The 16,970-nt window shown below is 45.9% G+C and overlaps 7 protein-coding genes across 7 annotated transcripts; 4 read left to right on the top strand and 3 right to left on the bottom strand.

The window, feature by feature from the left end:
- Nucleotides 1-9: 9 nt before the first annotated feature.
- Nucleotides 10-1,322, bottom strand: F5Y00DRAFT_271577 (uncharacterized protein; the record flags this gene model as incomplete). The annotated part of the gene is made up of 2 exons (XM_048012822.1): nucleotides 10-464; nucleotides 539-1,322. 2 exons carry the CDS (start codon nucleotides 1,320-1,322, stop codon nucleotides 10-12), a joined length of 1,239 nt encoding a protein of 412 aa, XP_047868964.1.
- A 2,707-nt stretch (nucleotides 1,323-4,029) lies between these two features.
- Nucleotides 4,030-4,395, top strand: F5Y00DRAFT_225196 (uncharacterized protein). The gene has a single exon (XM_048006138.1). The coding sequence runs from the start codon at nucleotides 4,044-4,046 to the stop codon at nucleotides 4,257-4,259; it is 216 nt and encodes a 71-aa protein (XP_047868963.1). The 5' UTR covers nucleotides 4,030-4,043; the 3' UTR covers nucleotides 4,260-4,395.
- Nucleotides 4,396-4,783: 388 nt separating this feature from the next.
- F5Y00DRAFT_130733 (fatty acid desaturase-domain-containing protein) lies at nucleotides 4,784-6,735 on the top strand. The gene is made up of 4 exons (XM_048004203.1): nucleotides 4,784-5,276; nucleotides 5,337-6,135; nucleotides 6,193-6,361; nucleotides 6,423-6,735. The coding sequence occupies exons 1-4, from the start codon at nucleotides 5,217-5,219 to the stop codon at nucleotides 6,595-6,597; spliced, it is 1,203 nt and encodes a 400-aa protein (XP_047868962.1). The 5' UTR covers nucleotides 4,784-5,216; the 3' UTR covers nucleotides 6,598-6,735.
- A 936-nt stretch (nucleotides 6,736-7,671) lies between these two features.
- F5Y00DRAFT_225192 (Protoglobin-domain-containing protein) lies at nucleotides 7,672-9,131 on the bottom strand. Its single transcript, XM_048006137.1, has 3 exons — nucleotides 8,791-9,131; nucleotides 8,467-8,737; nucleotides 7,672-8,401 (listed from the first exon to the last, which is right to left on the bottom strand). Exons 1-3 carry the CDS (start codon nucleotides 8,894-8,896, stop codon nucleotides 7,954-7,956), a joined length of 825 nt encoding a protein of 274 aa, XP_047868961.1. The 5' UTR covers nucleotides 8,897-9,131; the 3' UTR covers nucleotides 7,672-7,953.
- Nucleotides 9,132-10,124: 993 nt separating this feature from the next.
- F5Y00DRAFT_257686 (uncharacterized protein) lies at nucleotides 10,125-13,302 on the top strand (the record flags this gene model as incomplete). The annotated part of the gene is made up of 8 exons (XM_048010595.1): nucleotides 10,125-10,136; nucleotides 10,183-10,505; nucleotides 10,560-10,820; nucleotides 10,998-11,868; nucleotides 11,918-12,279; nucleotides 12,348-12,359; nucleotides 12,435-12,915; nucleotides 12,997-13,302. 8 exons carry the CDS (start codon nucleotides 10,125-10,127, stop codon nucleotides 13,300-13,302), a joined length of 2,628 nt encoding a protein of 875 aa, XP_047868960.1.
- Nucleotides 13,303-14,162: 860 nt separating this feature from the next.
- F5Y00DRAFT_130353 (uncharacterized protein) lies at nucleotides 14,163-15,377 on the top strand. The gene is made up of 2 exons (XM_048004202.1): nucleotides 14,163-14,531; nucleotides 14,599-15,377. The coding sequence occupies exon 2, from the start codon at nucleotides 14,617-14,619 to the stop codon at nucleotides 15,307-15,309; it is 693 nt and encodes a 230-aa protein (XP_047868959.1). The 5' UTR covers nucleotides 14,163-14,531; nucleotides 14,599-14,616; the 3' UTR covers nucleotides 15,310-15,377.
- Nucleotides 15,378-15,410: 33 nt separating this feature from the next.
- F5Y00DRAFT_225179 (uncharacterized protein) lies at nucleotides 15,411-16,470 on the bottom strand. The gene is made up of 4 exons (XM_048006136.1): nucleotides 16,153-16,470; nucleotides 16,061-16,099; nucleotides 15,866-16,002; nucleotides 15,411-15,789 (listed from the first exon to the last, which is right to left on the bottom strand). Exons 2-4 carry the CDS (start codon nucleotides 16,066-16,068, stop codon nucleotides 15,650-15,652), a joined length of 285 nt encoding a protein of 94 aa, XP_047868958.1. The 5' UTR covers nucleotides 16,069-16,099; nucleotides 16,153-16,470; the 3' UTR covers nucleotides 15,411-15,649.
- Between the last annotated feature and the right edge of the window lie 500 nt (nucleotides 16,471-16,970).

Below are 16,970 nucleotides of genomic sequence, written 5' to 3'. Positions count from 1 at the left end.
AGGTAGTCTTTAAATATCATTTCGTGGATCGCTATCACCCCAATCTTTCTTCCACTCTCGAAGTAAGATATCTTTAGCGCCTAACGACTCTATCGTCGTGGCGTCGAAGAAAACGTAACCGAATCGACGAATAGTATCCTGTATGTAGTACCCATATAAGTTGCTATAGGTGCCGCCCCATATCAATGTCCAAGCCAGCGGCGGACATGACTCTGAATCTCCATTGAATGGTAGCGGATCGCGTCGGTTCTGCTTCTCATCTCTTTCAGAGAGGGCATCCTGGCGCCGCTCCCACTGCGCCGTCTCTCCCAGAGCTTCTTTTGCGATGAAATTTCCTAAGGGCCAAGTGATATACTCTTGCATCGTCTGGACCAGTTGGGAGTGATTCTCGATTTTGAAAGTTACTTTGTGTAGCAATTCAAGGCCACGAGACACAGTTCCGGTCAGTAGCCGCTCCCTAGCCCCTAATTACTCATGTCAGTAGTTGAACCGACAATACTTGCCGCAAGCGCTTCTTGGACGAACGACCAAAACATACAACTATTGTCAAAATCAAAAGCCCCTTCGGGTGTAGGCGGGCGTTGGCCGTCGAATTTTGGGTTTCTCTCATTTACGTCCCAGGAAATCTCTCTAAATATATGGTCATACTTATCCTGAGCGAAAGTATTAATGCAGGATATTTCCTCAACTTCCCACGGCTCAAATAAGCAGAAAAATAACTGAAGAATCTCGACGGGGCGGAATCCTAAGGTTTGTTTTGTACATGGCCTCTGGCCGCCTTTTCCGAATAGATTACAGCAAAGTTGGAAACGGTAGAAGGAACGCAGCAGCCGCGTTTCCTCAACCCGGCTGAGGCTTATACTTCTAGTCATATTTCCCGTCTCGATGGCCAGGTTACCCAGGGCCCAACCAACGTAGTGTTGGAGGAGAGGTGATATTATAGATAAATGGAAAGCGGCCATTTCCACTGCTTCGTGTTCTCTAAGCCTCTGGTGAAGAGGTTGACGGTTAACCCGAAAGGACCCTAATAAATTTATCACATCTTCGCGTGTGTATGAGAAGTGAGGAGATCCAGATTGAAAAGCAGCACAAGCGTCGGGGGTAACGGTGCCTAGTGTCGTTTCTAGCGATGAACAGAGTAGATACCGTCGGTCCTCAAGATACTGCTCGTGGAAAACAGCAGATGCATGCACCAATGAGCTTAAGTTATGCAAGTCCAGAATAGATAGTATTTGGCGTCGTATTTCCGGTGGAAGTTTCTCTAAGCCGTTGTAGCTCGTTACACGGGCCGGAGCTGAGGGTTCGGATGTGGGTAATGCCATGGACTTACAATTAGACCGAACATTATCAGCTGTATTTAATGCTTGACTCGACGAGGATCGGTCAGATAGGGACGGCCATGCGGAGCGCTTAAATTTGGAAAGGAACTTTTTCATTGTAGGTAGTATCGTCGAATTGAACTCTACTAAAGTGAAATGAAATGAAGTGGAATAACCCTAAGGTAAAGAGCAGCAATTGTGATAGAAATGTGTCGCATCATATATATAAGGCGTAATTGCTAGTCAGCGATTACGGCGTCGTTTTTGGTGTTCGACAAAATGTGAATGAGATGGAATTAATTCCTCCCCTGCATCAAGTAACCGCCCGCACCGCCACAAATGAACCCGTGTACCAGGGAAAACGTTAGCTTCTCTTCGTAATTGTTTTCATCCCATATGCTATAAATGCGTACTAGAATACTTCGGCGTATAGGATACTTAAATAACGTTAAGTAGGTAGTCTCCGGATGCCGTTTAAACGTAACCGAACAGTCACTATCATTTGACCATCTGATAATCCAGCGAGAATTCTAAAATAGCCGTGAAACCGACACGGAAAGTAGGGGACTGTGGTATATTGCAAGTTAAATACTTTTTATTATTATAATCGAGCCAAAAACCCTGGCGTCTTCGGTAGCATTTGACTTTCAACCTAACAGCTGAAGAGATCGCCTCTCCGCCAACGTACCTCAATAGCAGAATAGTGTCTGCGGTCAATAACGAATTACCCTTTCGTTCTTGTTATAATTATAATAATCTGTATCATTCCCTCAATCTGCGGCCATGTACATAGTATCCTGCTTATCAGGACTCAGTACAGTGCTCTTCTTTCCCCCTATTTTGAACACAAGCTTCTTACTCCTCAGAAAGAGCATTGCCACTATGTATATCTTACTATTTTCAAGTTATGTTGTGACTGAACTTCTGACCCTATACGAGTATAATAATCGATATATGCTGGGTTGCGACAGTCTCTCGAGCGCATATTTTCACGCGTCAGTACTTCATACCTATCTTTTTCGTTTGAGTGCGCCTTCTTTCTCTTCGTCAGGTTTACGTAGTACATAGTCTGACGCCCCTATACATGAACGATATCTATATCCTGAGAAATGATGACTAGTAAATACGCAGATGGGATCGAACCCATATGGAATGATTACGATAAATCGAGTAAGATGGTTCCCAACCCAACTTGAGTTGTCTGATATCATACGGACAACATGGCTGAGACTTGTTGACTGGAATCTGAATACAGCCGAGACCCAGTAAGGGGTTAAGATAACTAAGATCAGAACAATTGGATGATACACATCACAAGACGATGCAGGTAGTATGCAAGATAGCTATTAACATACAACCGAAGGGGCGACTAGATACGGAGATACATCTCTTAGAAACGTCTACAAACAAGTCGTGATCTTCTTAGATTGAGATAGAGAGATTATTAAGGACCTTGAGACCTTAGAAAATTATTAGTAATATGAATTCGTTCCAAGCCCTCACAAGACCTTGTTACATCTGAACCCAGAAGTATGGGTTGCGCGAGAAAATCTTTATAATAAGGTTATCCGTTATTACTGTCAACTACTATTAACAGTATTTGCTTGTCATCATGATCTTTATTTTCGTGCACAAACTCGTGCTTGTTAAGGTCTGGTACGTAACGGAATAGCTATAGTGAAATAGCCAGGGGCTATTATACTTAGCTTTACAATCTGGCCTTAAGCTGATATTGGAGATAGGTAACTAGGCTTAGCAGCTATTATAATTAAAATACTCGGCTATCACGCCTACCTTTTCTTGTGCCGAATTACCGTATATCTATTGGTAACTTGTCTTAGTAAATAACTGGCCTTGGTGGACCTTTTGATGCCTAACAACTAACTACATGCTTAGCTTATTAGGCCTATTGCATAGCTTGAATATTGTCCCTGGCAAAGGCAACATTTTTTTCCCCCCATAATGAACATGAGTATATACTCGGTGATATTGGAGTCTGGCTTAACTTACGCAGACAAATTCTATGGTTGCTAGATATTGAACAGGGCGGAAACATACGAGGTGTGACTGGGCCAAAGTATTTATTCTAATATGATCCCTAAATTGACTCAGGCTGCCAGCTTCGTCAACCTCATTGCGTTGTCGCTAAGGCCGGCCCATGCCTTGCGCCAGCATCGTATGACGTGGATATCAGAAGTGGTTGGGTTCTATTGGGCGGCAGTAAAGTCGGTGAACCAGGAAAAATACTGAGAGGGTATGGTGGGGTTATATAAAATAAATATCGGCTCATTGGCAACAATTTCGACTGAAAACATAAGAAAATATTGATTTAACTAATTAAAAGTACCGTGTAAGAGTATAACGGTGCCCGTCGTTTTAGCCTTCCGGAGATTGCTGATATGTATATCTCGATGATGGGCAGTTGAGATTCCTTCAAAGTTCATGTCGGCAATAATCGATCATCACATTATGGAAAAGTTCTAGTTTCGGCTTATGAAGAGGAGTATAGGCAGGGATCTTGGTCTTACCCCCGCTACGGCTCACTAGCTCTGCGTATCAAAAAGGGGTATTCAGTTATTTCCCCATTGAAAACATACGTACCTCCTATCTTAGCGTGGATCTCGCTAGATAATGGGTCAGATGGATCTTGGTTGTTTTTTATCTGCATATGATAAGAGAGCATAGCCTAACGCAAACAAGCAAAACAAGCATGAATAAGTCCGAATGGCGTTGATCTTATGCCTTTTCCCCCTCTTCTTGTCTCTGCCTCTTTTCAAAACCTCTCTTCTACATATTACTAGGATGGTCACCGACACTTTGCAATGTCTAATGGCTGAGACAGTGAGCAGTTTTCATCCGGCCCCCTATCCGTGGGCTTGGAAGGAATTGCTAAGTGCAATGGTACTTGGGCTCAGTCAAATTCATCAGCTGGTCTTTTGAAAGACATGCTGTTTTTATACCTAGGTTAGTAGAGATAGCGGTCAAGAGAATGCCTGACTTTGGTGTGTATTGGAAACTCATATCGTTCTAGTAATAGATAGACTAATTCGCTTTACGTTCGCTCGTTTGAATGGGATAATTCTTCTAGTTTTTGATGACAATAATAATACTACAAAACATATTGGGCAGACACGTGTAAATTTTAAATGGAGAGATGAATGGGATCTACTGTCTTACTGTCTATTTTAACCATCCGTTTGCAGGAATTTTCATGTGTTTATCTTAATAACCAGTGTGGTGTAACAAGGGTCTTAGTATATCCACTTCAGTTTTTTTAAACGATATTCTATTGGCCACAGGCCTTGTACACATGCTTCTAAAACCGTGGAACAGGGTTGACCCTCTTGAGACCCCTGGATCTAAAAGGGGAAATTAGATAGATTCGGACTAGTATTCACGACTTCCACCAACTTACGAACCGTGCAAATTATGGACCAGATTTGGATGTTGAGCTAGACCCGCTTCCAAGATCGAAACCCCAGGACCCCTATCCATTCTGAAGCCGACTCAGAACTGTGTTGAGGCTTATCCAGCTGATCTCAACGAAGATTTACATACGTTCCAGACCCCCACGTGTAACTTGTAAAAGGGAAAAGGGTTGGTGGAGTATTATTCCAAAGACAGGCGCCCCCTTTTTTTCTTTTTTTTCCTTAACCCTAGACTAGGTAGATATGGGGTTAAAAGGCAATGGCACTAATAATAAAACCTGCCCCGGCGAAAATTTTCGCAAACATTCAAAACGCGGACACGAGACCCTGAAGTTTTCTTTCCTTCTCTCTATCTTCTCTAGAGACAGGTGAATTGCAGGTCATTCGAGGAGTATTCAGCCGAGAATACTGAAAAGTCGCCTAAGCTGGTCCATACTGCTGCTATCGGCTTAAAGCAGATCCATTAGTTATGTCGACAGTTACTACTCAGACTGAAGCGCCTGTCGCGAGGTCTCGCGTAGTGCAGTTGGTATGTGAAGATACACGAACACGACGGATAGAAGACTCGATGCTGATATGTCAAACACAGAAAACCAAGTCAGAGCAGCCGGCACTGCCAGACATTAACACTATCCGAAAGGCTATTCCTCCTCACTGTTTCCAGCCTTCAACATGGAGATCGCTAGGCTATGTTGCGCGGGATCTCGCCATGGCCGCCGCACTTACCTACGGGGCCTTGACATATATCCCTTCTGTATCTAATCCAGCCTATCGTACTTCTCTGTGGGTTGTCTACGGATTTCTCCAAGGTCTCGTCGGTGTCGGGCTTTGGATCTTAGCGCATGAGTGCGGGCACGGCGCTTTCTCAGTCCATCGACGTCTTAATGACACAGTTGGCTGGGTTTTGCACTGCGCTTTGGGTGTACCTTACTTCTCGTGGAAGTTCTCTCACGCTCGCCATCACCGTTTCACCGGCCATATGCAGAAGGATATGGCTTTCGTCCCGCAGACGAAGCCCTCCTGGTTTGTTCGATCGCTAGGAGATGCTTTGAGTTCTTTCGTCAACGCTGAAGTTCTGGAGGATGCGCCTCTGGTGAATCTGATCCGTCTACTCGGCCAGCAACTTGGAGGGTGGCAAGTGTATATGCTTCTCAACGCAACGGCTGGAGATGATAGCATGCAGAACTTGGAGGCCAAATGGTGGAGGCGCAGCCACTTGGATCCTTTCAGCGGAGTATTCCGCCCCCAGGAAGCTCTCTACGTTCTGATTTCGGATGTGGGCCTTGCACTTGTAGCTGCAGGCCTCTACTATAGCTCGTTGGCTCTTGGGTGGCAAACCGTGTTCCTCTTATACGGAGTTCCGTATCTCTGGGTGAACCATTGGCTAGGTATGTTATGGATTGTAAAATTAGACGGTTCGAGCACTTAGCTAACATTTTACCCAGTTGCTATTACCTATCTTCACCATACACACAAGGACGTCCCTCATTATGACGGTGAACGATGGACTTTTGTAGCCGGAGCTTTAGCTACTGTTGATCGTGATTTTGGCTGGATTGGCCGCCACATATTCCATGGTATTATCGATACCCACGTCGTGCACCACCTGTTCTCGTAAGTAGAACTTATTGTCTTACTACATTTATTGGATACGGAATTAACTAATGTGTATTAGGAAAATTCCTTTCTATCACGCCGAAGAAGCCACCAGAGCGATTAAGCCTCTTCTCGGTGATCTCTACCACAGCGACGAGCATTCATTTATGGGCTCATTATGGGAAACATCTCGTACTTGCCAATACGTAGAAAGCGACCCGACCAACCCGGGAGTTATGAAATGGGCTAAATAGACTTTTCTGAAGAGTTAGAAGGTTCAGCACCAATCGCGACGAACTCTCTAGAGTTTAGAACACATTAGAGAAGCATAGGCATGGAGCAACATAGAGTATAGACATGAATAGAATTTTCAAGATGTATTGTGTTGACGATCTTCTGTCTCATTGGAAAGCTGGATAAATATGCCTTTTACGATATGACGACTTATCTAATAGGTTTATGGAGTTGTGTACTGCTTGTCCTAGAAACTGCAACTTAGACTATTGAACAGCAAGCTCCTAGGAAGCTAACTGCATATTAGTTCGATCGTCTATTGCGAACTAACAGTTGGTACATTTCGATCATAATCACCTATTTACAATGACCAAACGACGACTAGTAGGTGTTTTGAATATTATGTATCTGTTAGAGATCACCCTTGGTATGTTATACGACCCACAAAGTGACAAGGAGCCAGTATAGTCATAGCACGCTCTCCAATGAAGCCCAAGCTAGGTAGAAGGCGCCTCGTCTTACTAAAAAAAACTTGTCTCCTTATGCCACTACAAATCTAACGCCCCATAACTAGATCTTCTAACTTATGGAATTAGGTTTGGTCTATCAACCGACAAAGGGAGATTAGATCTAAAGTTTGCTCGCACGATATCGGGCGCATCCATGTTGAAGTCTTACGTGATCTGGATGAACACCGCGCCGTAACAGGAACAGACCCCATGGAGAAGGACCATCTACGTACTGCTGTGATCTACGTACTGCTGTGGATTTCCAAATTGATGGTCGTCGCCGCTGCGGTTGGGCCTCGCGGCCTGAGTGGGCGCGCACATAGCGATGGGACTACGCTCGAGGCTTGGGCGTCCGTACGGTGACCCCGAGGTGCAATATATTGAAAAAAAGGGGCACTGTTGATGTTATAAAGGAGAATGAGTTAATATGTCCGGGCCCGACGATATGGAGTCTCGGCATCAAGAAGACTATTAAAAGGATCTCGTCGTTCTGTTAGTAGGGTAGGTACTATAGTTTCTCGTCCGTCGTATCTCCAGTCTGTAGTTTCTGATAGTTATTATGTTTAAATTCTCAATATCCGGGAACTGGGCACACCCTGCGTCTAGTATCACCCACAAGCCGACACAATGTATCATGAAACACAACACTGAAATTCAAGGGTTCGTATTTGACCTAAACACTCATAATGAAAGCATGTATATTTACGCCGCTATGATGCTACCGCAATGACGCCTAGATGATTCCACCAAGTCCACTATCCTTGACGCCACTGTATGCCGATGGCATATTTCCTTGCCCTTTAATTTGAGCCCACGTGAACCTGAAGCTAGAAAACGAATCCGTGATGCTAGCCGTGATGTATAACTTCAATTCGTTTCGACATGCGTTCGTATAGGTAATGCTGATGAGCACCCATTCTCTTTCTCGCCATTCTCCCCACATCCATTGCATGCGTCTGCCTTAGCTGCAGCAGAAAACCCTGTAAAGGGACACGAAGGAGACGATGGAACGGCTTCCTCGATGTCCTCTAGTATCTTCTTCCCGTGCAGGAATCCTTCCGGTTCGACTCTCTGCTTCTCCATCTCATCCGCGAACTCGTCGCCGTCGCGTACATACCACTTCGCGAAAAGGTCGTTCTGGACCCAAATGACCTTGCCGATTGCCCTTACTAGAGCAATCTTCTTATCCGTCCGCAGACGCGGGTGCGAAAGAAGCGCCTCTGTAAAAGTGTCTTGGATGAAGGCGAGACATGCCCCAATATGTACATATTCGACGTGTAAGGGATGTTCACGTCCACGACCAGTATGCATCATACTAGAGTTCATCGTTAGGAGATCTTGATGTTTGATCAAGCGTATAACTATGTGTATGTCACTCACCCCACTTTGTCCAGATACTCCCAAAATTCCATCGTGCTAGGGTCCGAACATAACTTGGATAGATACGCCCTTAAGAACATTTTGCGATGTAATATTTGCGGGCTATTTTCATCTAGATTTTCATCTACCGGTCCCTCATAGCTCGTACTCCGGGTTTGTAGGGCTCGCGTCGTAATGTCATACTGCAGAAGTTTCTGGTAGACAATATTGACGATGGCGGGGATAAGCTGTTTTATGTATCTTGAGCCTGTCACCAAGGCCTCGATATCATCTTGGACCCTGTTAATATAAAAATTCGTGACGAGTAAAGATTGAGCTTCATACTTGAACTGAAATCAATAAATGAGTGGAGATACTGTATTCGCGCCTCGAGATTTGTATATAGATCTTTCCGATCGATATGCTGCCGAGGACGTGCAGAAGGTCCCATTGTGGAGAATGTTAATCCTTGAAGCTGGATTTTGTGCTTGAATAACTTAGGTAGACTTAATGGTGTTTAAGGAGAAGCAAAAGTTCTAGTTGATAAAGAAGCCGAGCTGTAAGAGAGAATGACAATCGACAGTGAATTGAAAAAAAAAAGAAGCAGAAGAAACTAAAGTCGAATTTTATAAAACACATGAATTAACATGGAAAAAGAAATAAGCAACTCTTTTCTTTCTGTAACACTAGGAATGAAGCGATGATGGGATGATGGGCTGACATCGTGTGGGACCATCGAACCATCGTGTCGGGCGCATTCGGTCTGGGCTGACCCCGCGGATTAAAAAAAGCCTTAGGTATTTGAATTGAAGCGTCGCTTATTCGTGGGGTCATCCCCGGTCACTTTTCATAGCTGAGCTATTCCGTACATCAGGCCAAAATGATGTCAGTGTCAGTCTATGCGTGCTTTATTCCTATGAATTAGTTTTGAACTGCAATATGCCATCATGGAAATAATTAAGAGGCATTTCTTGGTGCTAGGTAGGGATCATGTTAAGAATATATTTATAGCAAACCAAAGATTCCAATACCTCTTATTAGATCGGTGCTGGGATGAGAAACATGAATCACACATGCAAAACGAAGACTGAACCATTATAAATAAGATACTTGATATAGTGCAACTTAGACCATTATTTTTCTAATTTTACAGGCTATTTAATAGTATATGTTCGAAAAGTTATTTGAGTTAAAAGATAAGTATGTATGGAAAGGTATACGTATATGGTTGAAGGTTGAAATGATGTAAGTTGATTGGCTTGTGGATGCGGAATCGCATCACGTGACCCTGAAAATAGGAATATAGCCCGGATAACAATATGTCACACAGCCGATATTAATGAAATTACTAATGATCTGATTGATCTTGTTGAGATCGTGAGAACGAGCGATGCGCTAGCAGAAGGACGTAAAAAAGGCGGCGCACCTATTGACGGCTAGTAATTACGGATTACAACAATTTCGGAGATTTCAAGTCACCTGAAAGGGCTAACTAATCTGACGCAATGCTCATAAAAATTGGTACTAACTTAGATAAGTATCTTAGTAAGCCCCAAGCTTACATAATTGACCAAATAGGATAAATTGAAATTCGATATTTTTGTCAGCATCGTCTACAAAATTGGCCTTTTACCACATTGGAATTTCTGTCGCTTTGTGTACAACAGTACATACGTAGCATGGTGAGTGAGGTGATCAACTTATTCAATTGGTCTTGGTCAAGGCTGACATTTACAGATTGTCACTGGGAGTCGCGCTCGATCGTTCGGCCGCAGATTTTACCATGCGATAAACTGCCAATCCTTTCATCGCCGCGACCATCGGGGTCTCTTCCTCTCACCACGTCAACATGGGTACTGCTACCGCTTATTGAGCACGGGAACTGTTAGTCGACTAGCTGGCCCTTCTCCGAATGGAGCTGCGAGATCGTCAAACTTCGCCAATAGCCCTTCCAAACAGAAACCGCAAACCCTCACGGAAAAAATCATACAACAGCACGTTATCAGCAGTCCGGGAAAGTCCAATGCTCCCCGTCCTGGCGATTATGTTACTCTGTCACCGTGAGAGACCATCTGCTCCTACGAACGAGACACATCATTGCTAATGAGGTCTAGATTCCACTGCATGACACACGACAACACCGCAGCGGTCCGAATCAAATGGGCAGAGCTGGGTGCAGACAAGGTTCATTCGCCCTCACAGCTCATTTTTGGGCTTGATCATGACGTAAGCAACACCAGCCCCAAAAATTTGAAGAAGTATGCAGAGATCGAGGCATTCGCCGCCGATCAGGGAATTACTTTCTATCCCAAATATCGAGGAATCGTCCACCAGATCATGGTTGAGGAAGGGCACGCATGGCCTGGCACAATGGTGTAAGTACTAAAAACAAGTGGCATTTTTATCCTTGTCGCAGAGTTATAGAATTTTCTCCGTCACTTTTAAATACCGGGTCGGGAGTGGCAAGATAGAAGATTAAAAAGATCATGAAAGAACTGGTCTTCTATAAAACCATTAGAAAAACGAATGGCTAACACGTTTTTACTCATCAGAGTCGCATCCGACAGCCATAGCAACATGTACGGAGGGGTAGGCTGCCTCGGCACTCCGATCGTGAGAACCGATGCCATGGCCATCTGGCAAACTGGAGTGACATGGTATCAGCTACCCCCAGTTGCCCGCCTCAATTTGATAGGAGAAGCCCCAGCTGGTGTTACTGGCAAGGATATTATTATGGCCTTGTGCACACTCTTTAAGAGCGACGTGCTCAATCACGCAGTCGAGGTTAATGGGAGTCCTAAGACTATGGCAAGCCTCTCAATCGACAACCGTCTTACCATTAGTAACATGTCGACGGAATGGGGCGCGTTATCATGTCTCTTTCCTATTGATAAGACCTTGGAGGATTGGCTTCGTCAAAAGGCAGATGCAGCAAAGACATACAAGAACGGACGAACCACAGCGATGCGAATCAACCACGAGCGACTAGATCAACTATTCGCCAATCCTCCCCGAGCTGACCCCGATGCTGTCTATGCCAAGCAACTCTACCTCGACCTCTCGACCCTTTCACCATACGTGGCTGGACCAGACTCGGTCAAGATTGCAACACCGCTCCACGATCTCTCCCAGAAGAACATCAAGATTGACCGTGCATATCTCGTCTCATGTACTAACTCCCGAGCGAGCGATATAGCCCGGGCCGCTCAGGTCTTCCAGGATGCCGCTAAAGCGAACCCGCAAACAAAGCTTAAGCTTGCTGATGGCGTCAAGATGTATATATCAGCGGCGTCGGCCCCTGAACAGGAAGCGGCTGAAACTGCAGGTCATTGGCAGACTCTAGTAGACGCTGGTGCGGAGCCCATGCCGCCTGGCTGTGCGCAGTGTATTGGCCTGGGCCCCGGCTTGCTCGAAGCAGGCGAGGTGAGACGACGAAACCTAAAATCAAGGAAATCACTAATCGGCATATCAGGTTGGAATCAGCGCAAGTAACAGACCTTTCAAGGGTCGCATGGGATCTCGAGAGGCCTCAGCGTACCTGGCAAGTCCCGAGGTTGTAGCCGCCAGCGCCCTTCATGGGACCATACAAGGTCCGGGTGCTTACCAAAAGCCAGCGGGATGGTCCGGCATCGAACACGGGTACGGGACTGGCGCAGCGGCGTCCACGGAGGACCAGATTTCCAACATCGTCCAGCAGCTAGACTCGCTGGTTGAGCGGATTGAGTCAGCAGAAGAGGAGTCTGCTAAGACGGATATCCTACCCGGATTCCCTGAAAAGATCAGTGGCCAGATCACATGGCTCGATTCTGACAACCTCAGCACCGATGGCATCTAGTGAGTAATTGGCATCAGTTGTCTCAGGTCGGGGATGCATTGCTGACAGTTTCTTTTTTTCTATGTAGCCCTGGATCTTTGTGAGTTGACACCAGAAAGGGCTTTAATCTACAGTAGATGGAGTTATACTAGGACATACTAACCGCCTGACACAGAACTTATCGGGATGACGTTACTAAGGACGAGATGGCGCGTGCCTGCATGCAGAACTACGACCCCGGATTCGACGCCCTCGCGCACGAGGGCGACATTATCGTATCGGGCTACAACTTCGGCACAGGCTCGTCTCGGGAACAGGCCGCGACCGCGATTCTCGCCAAGAAGATCCCTATGGTCGTAGCGGGAAGCTTTAGCAATACCTTTGCACGGAACAGCATTAACAACGCGCTCATGACCCTCGAACTGCCCCGATTGGTAGATAAGCTGCGCCAGCGATTCCCCCCCCTCAAAGAAGGCGAGCGATCTGTGCTCACGCGCCGCACCGGATGGACGTTGACGTGGGATTTCCAGCGAAGTTTAATTGAGGTGCAGGAGGGTGCTGGGGGTGAGACGTGGACGGAGAAGGTTGGCGAGCTGCCGCCGACAGTGCAGGCTATTATTGCATCGGGAGGACTCGAAGCGCATGTCAAAGCACAGGTGGCTGCCCAGAAGGCATCATGATGCTGATATTTCTTGCGTGATCGTTGCGTCTTGACCGAATATTCTGCACAAGGAAAGCTAAGTACTGTGCCTCGCCTTCTCAACCCGCGAGAACGGTACGATGAAATAGGCCAGCCGGTCGATCCGGATAAGTCAGGGAGCTGGGCGGATGAGGCGGCTTATGTAGCAATGGTACGGGAGGCTGAGCGCAACGCTCATATAGATCATGGGCTTTCCGATGCGCTGGTTGACAGGGACGCTCAAGACTTGGCTGCTGTTGTTCATCTGTTCGGACAGGGCAAGATAGGCTTTTACGGCCGACTTTTGGAGTACTTTGAAAACAAGGAGGCAAATGATACACCTGACCTATTTGAAACGGCCTAAAGATTGTATCAATTCACTGTCGATGGGCTTGGTAAATGTTGTGATAGGAATACAGACCACGTGAGGAGGATGACAGGTACGGTCTGCCGTTCATCGAGCAAGTCTTAGGTACAATGTTGTACACTCAGATGGCCTGGGCCTCGCCCTGTTTTCAACGGTTTCCTGTAGAAGGTAGATTACGGGCAAGGAGTCAAGACTTCGCATAATGATCGTCCATAAGCTTTGGTATATGATTTGATATGCGCCGTTTCCACCCGTTCATGATGTCGTTGGTTACCTTACGTCTCACATGGTCGAGATCTCATGCGTCAGTCTAAGCGAAGAAGCATGGTGTTTGACCGTAATTTGACGATGTGACCCTCAAGGAACCAAGTCGGACCCTCCTTATGCTGGGCTGATTCCTGTATACGCGATGACTGCTGAAGTAGGAAGGCTCAGCAGCTCGTGCGTGACTCGTCAAGGGCACAGCCATCGAGAAGCCTGTATGATGTGTGGCCTATCCGGGGTTGAGCCTAAATGGTCCCAGTACATAGTATGCACCAGCCACGAGATGTCCGAGGCGCAACCTTGGTGATAGCGTAAGATGTTCTTTGAAGAAGCCAACCTCGTAATACATATCAGCGTTGTCTCATTCCGCTCGTCCTCTGAGTCTAGTTCCGGGGGCCTCTATATGGTTTCTGGAAATGTCTCGATATGATCTAGCGGCAAGGTAACCAGAGGTCGAAAGGAGGGCCTGAGCAGCATTAAGGCTTCTGTGGAATCTTCCAAAGCGAGAGAATCAAAGCTTCACGTTTTCTGGAATAACGCCTGTGTCTCGCGGCTATGCTTGAGCTTTCAAAGACTGAAAAACATGTTACTTGATTCTTGTGTCTTGCCTTGCTTTAATGCTCGTAGTTTTGCCAACCGCGAATTTACGGTATTACCCAATCAGGGATGGCAAAGGCATTTGAGCCAATAAGAAGAGACAACAATTACTTCCTTTTCTTCACTGCCTTTTCTTGGTTTCTTTACTCCCCCGCCTCGGAATTTTAAGGCTATCTCTCGATATTTGTCTTTATTGGAAGTGGTCTGTGCAAGAAAGTTATCGAAATAACAGGTCATATTTTATGGTGTGGCCCTTGCGCATTTCCATGGCTTCTTTTTAAGCTCAACTTTCCCCGCACCATACCTCAGAGAGATTAGTTGGAACCCACACCCAAAGCTAAACTTCATACTAAAAATTACACTAGGTACGTAGAGAGAATATGAATCTATGGAAGCGCTTTTGAGCATCTAAGCTAACGTCTTCCTTCCTAGTACCTACTATCGACTTATATGGACAAGATGGTCGGCTTATCCTTTGGGAAAAAGAAGGAAGCAACACCGTCAACTGCTTCGCAGCAGATTCAATTAACATGGCCTGACGACTACGTATCCGTGGGTGCAGATGATCAGTTTGTGTCAGTTGACCACGAAGATCTATATCAAGGAGAACATCGCAAAGATGTCAAGAACCAAGGCGAAAAGAAGCGTATTCTCTTCCACCCTCAGGTGACGGTCAACGTTTTCGGCAACAACGGGTCGAACTCTGAAACCACAAGAGCAGAAGGGTCTGAGCCGAGTACCACAAAGCCAACCAACGAGAAAAAGACCGAAGAGTCTAATGATATCGTAGCGGAGCTGACGGCTAAACTTGCAGCTTTATCGCAAAAGGTTGATAAACTCTCCGCGTTGGCATCCGCTCGGGGACCTCGAGTTGAATGCGGTTTGTGGAACACGAGCGAGGCTCGCTCGTGGAAATATCCTTCGAACGATACCAAAGGGCGAATCTGCTTTGAAAAAGAGTTCAAATCAGCACCAAGGGTGACTACTGGGATGTCGTCAGCCGACGTGTCTAAAGACTCAAACTTCAGGGTGTCCGTCTATCCAACTGAAGTAGACACGAAAGGGTTTAGAATTAACGTAAAAGGCTGGCATGATACGGTAATATATTCCTGCGGGGTGTCATGGGTCGCTATAGGCGACTAATTTGTGTACCGGCACCACAATACGTAACTGTTATTCGGGAAGATGCTATTATATGACACAACCGTGGTGAACAACTTGGACAATTATATTAAAGAGTGACATGGACTATCATAGAAGTAAACCGACTGAGAAACTTCAAGTGAACGTGAAAGCGAGCGACGTAGTAGTCATGAGTAAGAAACCTTTAGGCCCAACGGCCCAGAATTGTATGCTGACGACAGACAAGTAAGCTGCCGAAGTGTGTTGACAGTCCGAAAGATAATAGAATCTGATGCCCTGACAAGCGACTCGGTAGCCCATTCTAACGTCGCCATGCCATATCTCGTTGCCAAACTCTGCTTCAATATAGCCCAACCACAATATCACCACGGACCCTAGCCGTAGCATGGACTTCAGCCTCTAGATCCAGCTTGATTCCGACCAAGAGAGCAGCATCCTTGAGCTTACCGGACTCATCAACAGGGCCCTTGAGAAGATTTCCTAGTGTAATAATATTAGCACAATAATAGCCGGTATTACTTTACTTATAGCTGGATTTCCAGGATAGATAACATACCAACTGGCCCATTAGCACTGCCGGATAGTCCTGGCATCGGGAGACTTTGCTTCAAAGCTCCAGCGAACGAATTTCCACCAGTGTTGGCATTTCCAACACTGCTGGCATGTCCACCAGTGGTGACGGTACCTCCAGTCCTATGAACGAATAAATGTTAACCCAAAGATACTTGCTGTACAGGTTGGGATCACTGACGAAGACATGATGATTCTCTGTAGTTCTTAGCGGTCGATTCTTAGGAATTGTTAGCCGCTAGGAAGTTAACTCGTGATTTAGGAGGAACTTGCTCTATCCCTTTTTGACAGGGATACGTATTATTACCAAACGTGGTAGATATTAAGAAGTTCACTGAGTAAGTCTTCACGACACGAATAGAGCGGAGGGCGTTGTGATCAGGTAGAGGGTAAACTAATTGCTGCCAGGCAAATATTCTAGGCTGTCGAAGTCCTCTTCTAAGAGCTGTAAACTGTCTGTTTCTTCAAGCTAGATATTACTCGTCATAAGAGACCGGAAGAAGCCTTTATACACATCTTTAACCCTTTGAAGGTCGCAAATATGTATAGCCGCAGGCTGTAATGACTACAAGGTGAGCTACAAGATCATCGTATATCGGTCAGATTCTAAACTATGACGAGTGTTGTGCGAACTCACCTCCGTAAAGTCATCCAAGCCTCATGAGATCCTAACGTGTTGGGCGTCGTATCATAGATGCTCTATTCGTAATTTCGACGAGAAGATAGGTCTGCCTTAACATGGAGAAGACCGTGTATGCGTACTAATCATACGATTCAAGAGAAAATGGGCTTTGTGAGTTACACTTCGGCACCTGCAATGCATGACAGTTCACTGTCGAGGCCGTTCTGTAACGAGACGGAGGAAACGGAGGCAAGTCCGGAAATCTTCGATGATGTCTAATACCAGTATTTCGCTATATCTCTTTTCTTTTCAACGCAAGATGCATCATTAGCGTACCGAGCACATGAATCCAGCTCAGGTTACTCCCGAGTAGCATAGCGGTTGGGTATCAATACTTCCGTGGGCGGGCAAAGATCATTAGGAGATCTGCTGTATCGCCTCGCACAGATACTCAGGTCCTACCAGCAGG

This window comes from Daldinia vernicosa (genome assembly GCF_022497035.1).
Source record: "Daldinia vernicosa strain CBS 139.73 unplaced genomic scaffold F5Y00scaffold_4, whole genome shotgun sequence".
In the NCBI taxonomy this organism is placed as follows: Eukaryota; Fungi; Ascomycota; class Sordariomycetes; order Xylariales; family Hypoxylaceae; genus Daldinia; species Daldinia vernicosa.
This window is presented reverse-complemented; position numbering and strand designations above follow the sequence as displayed.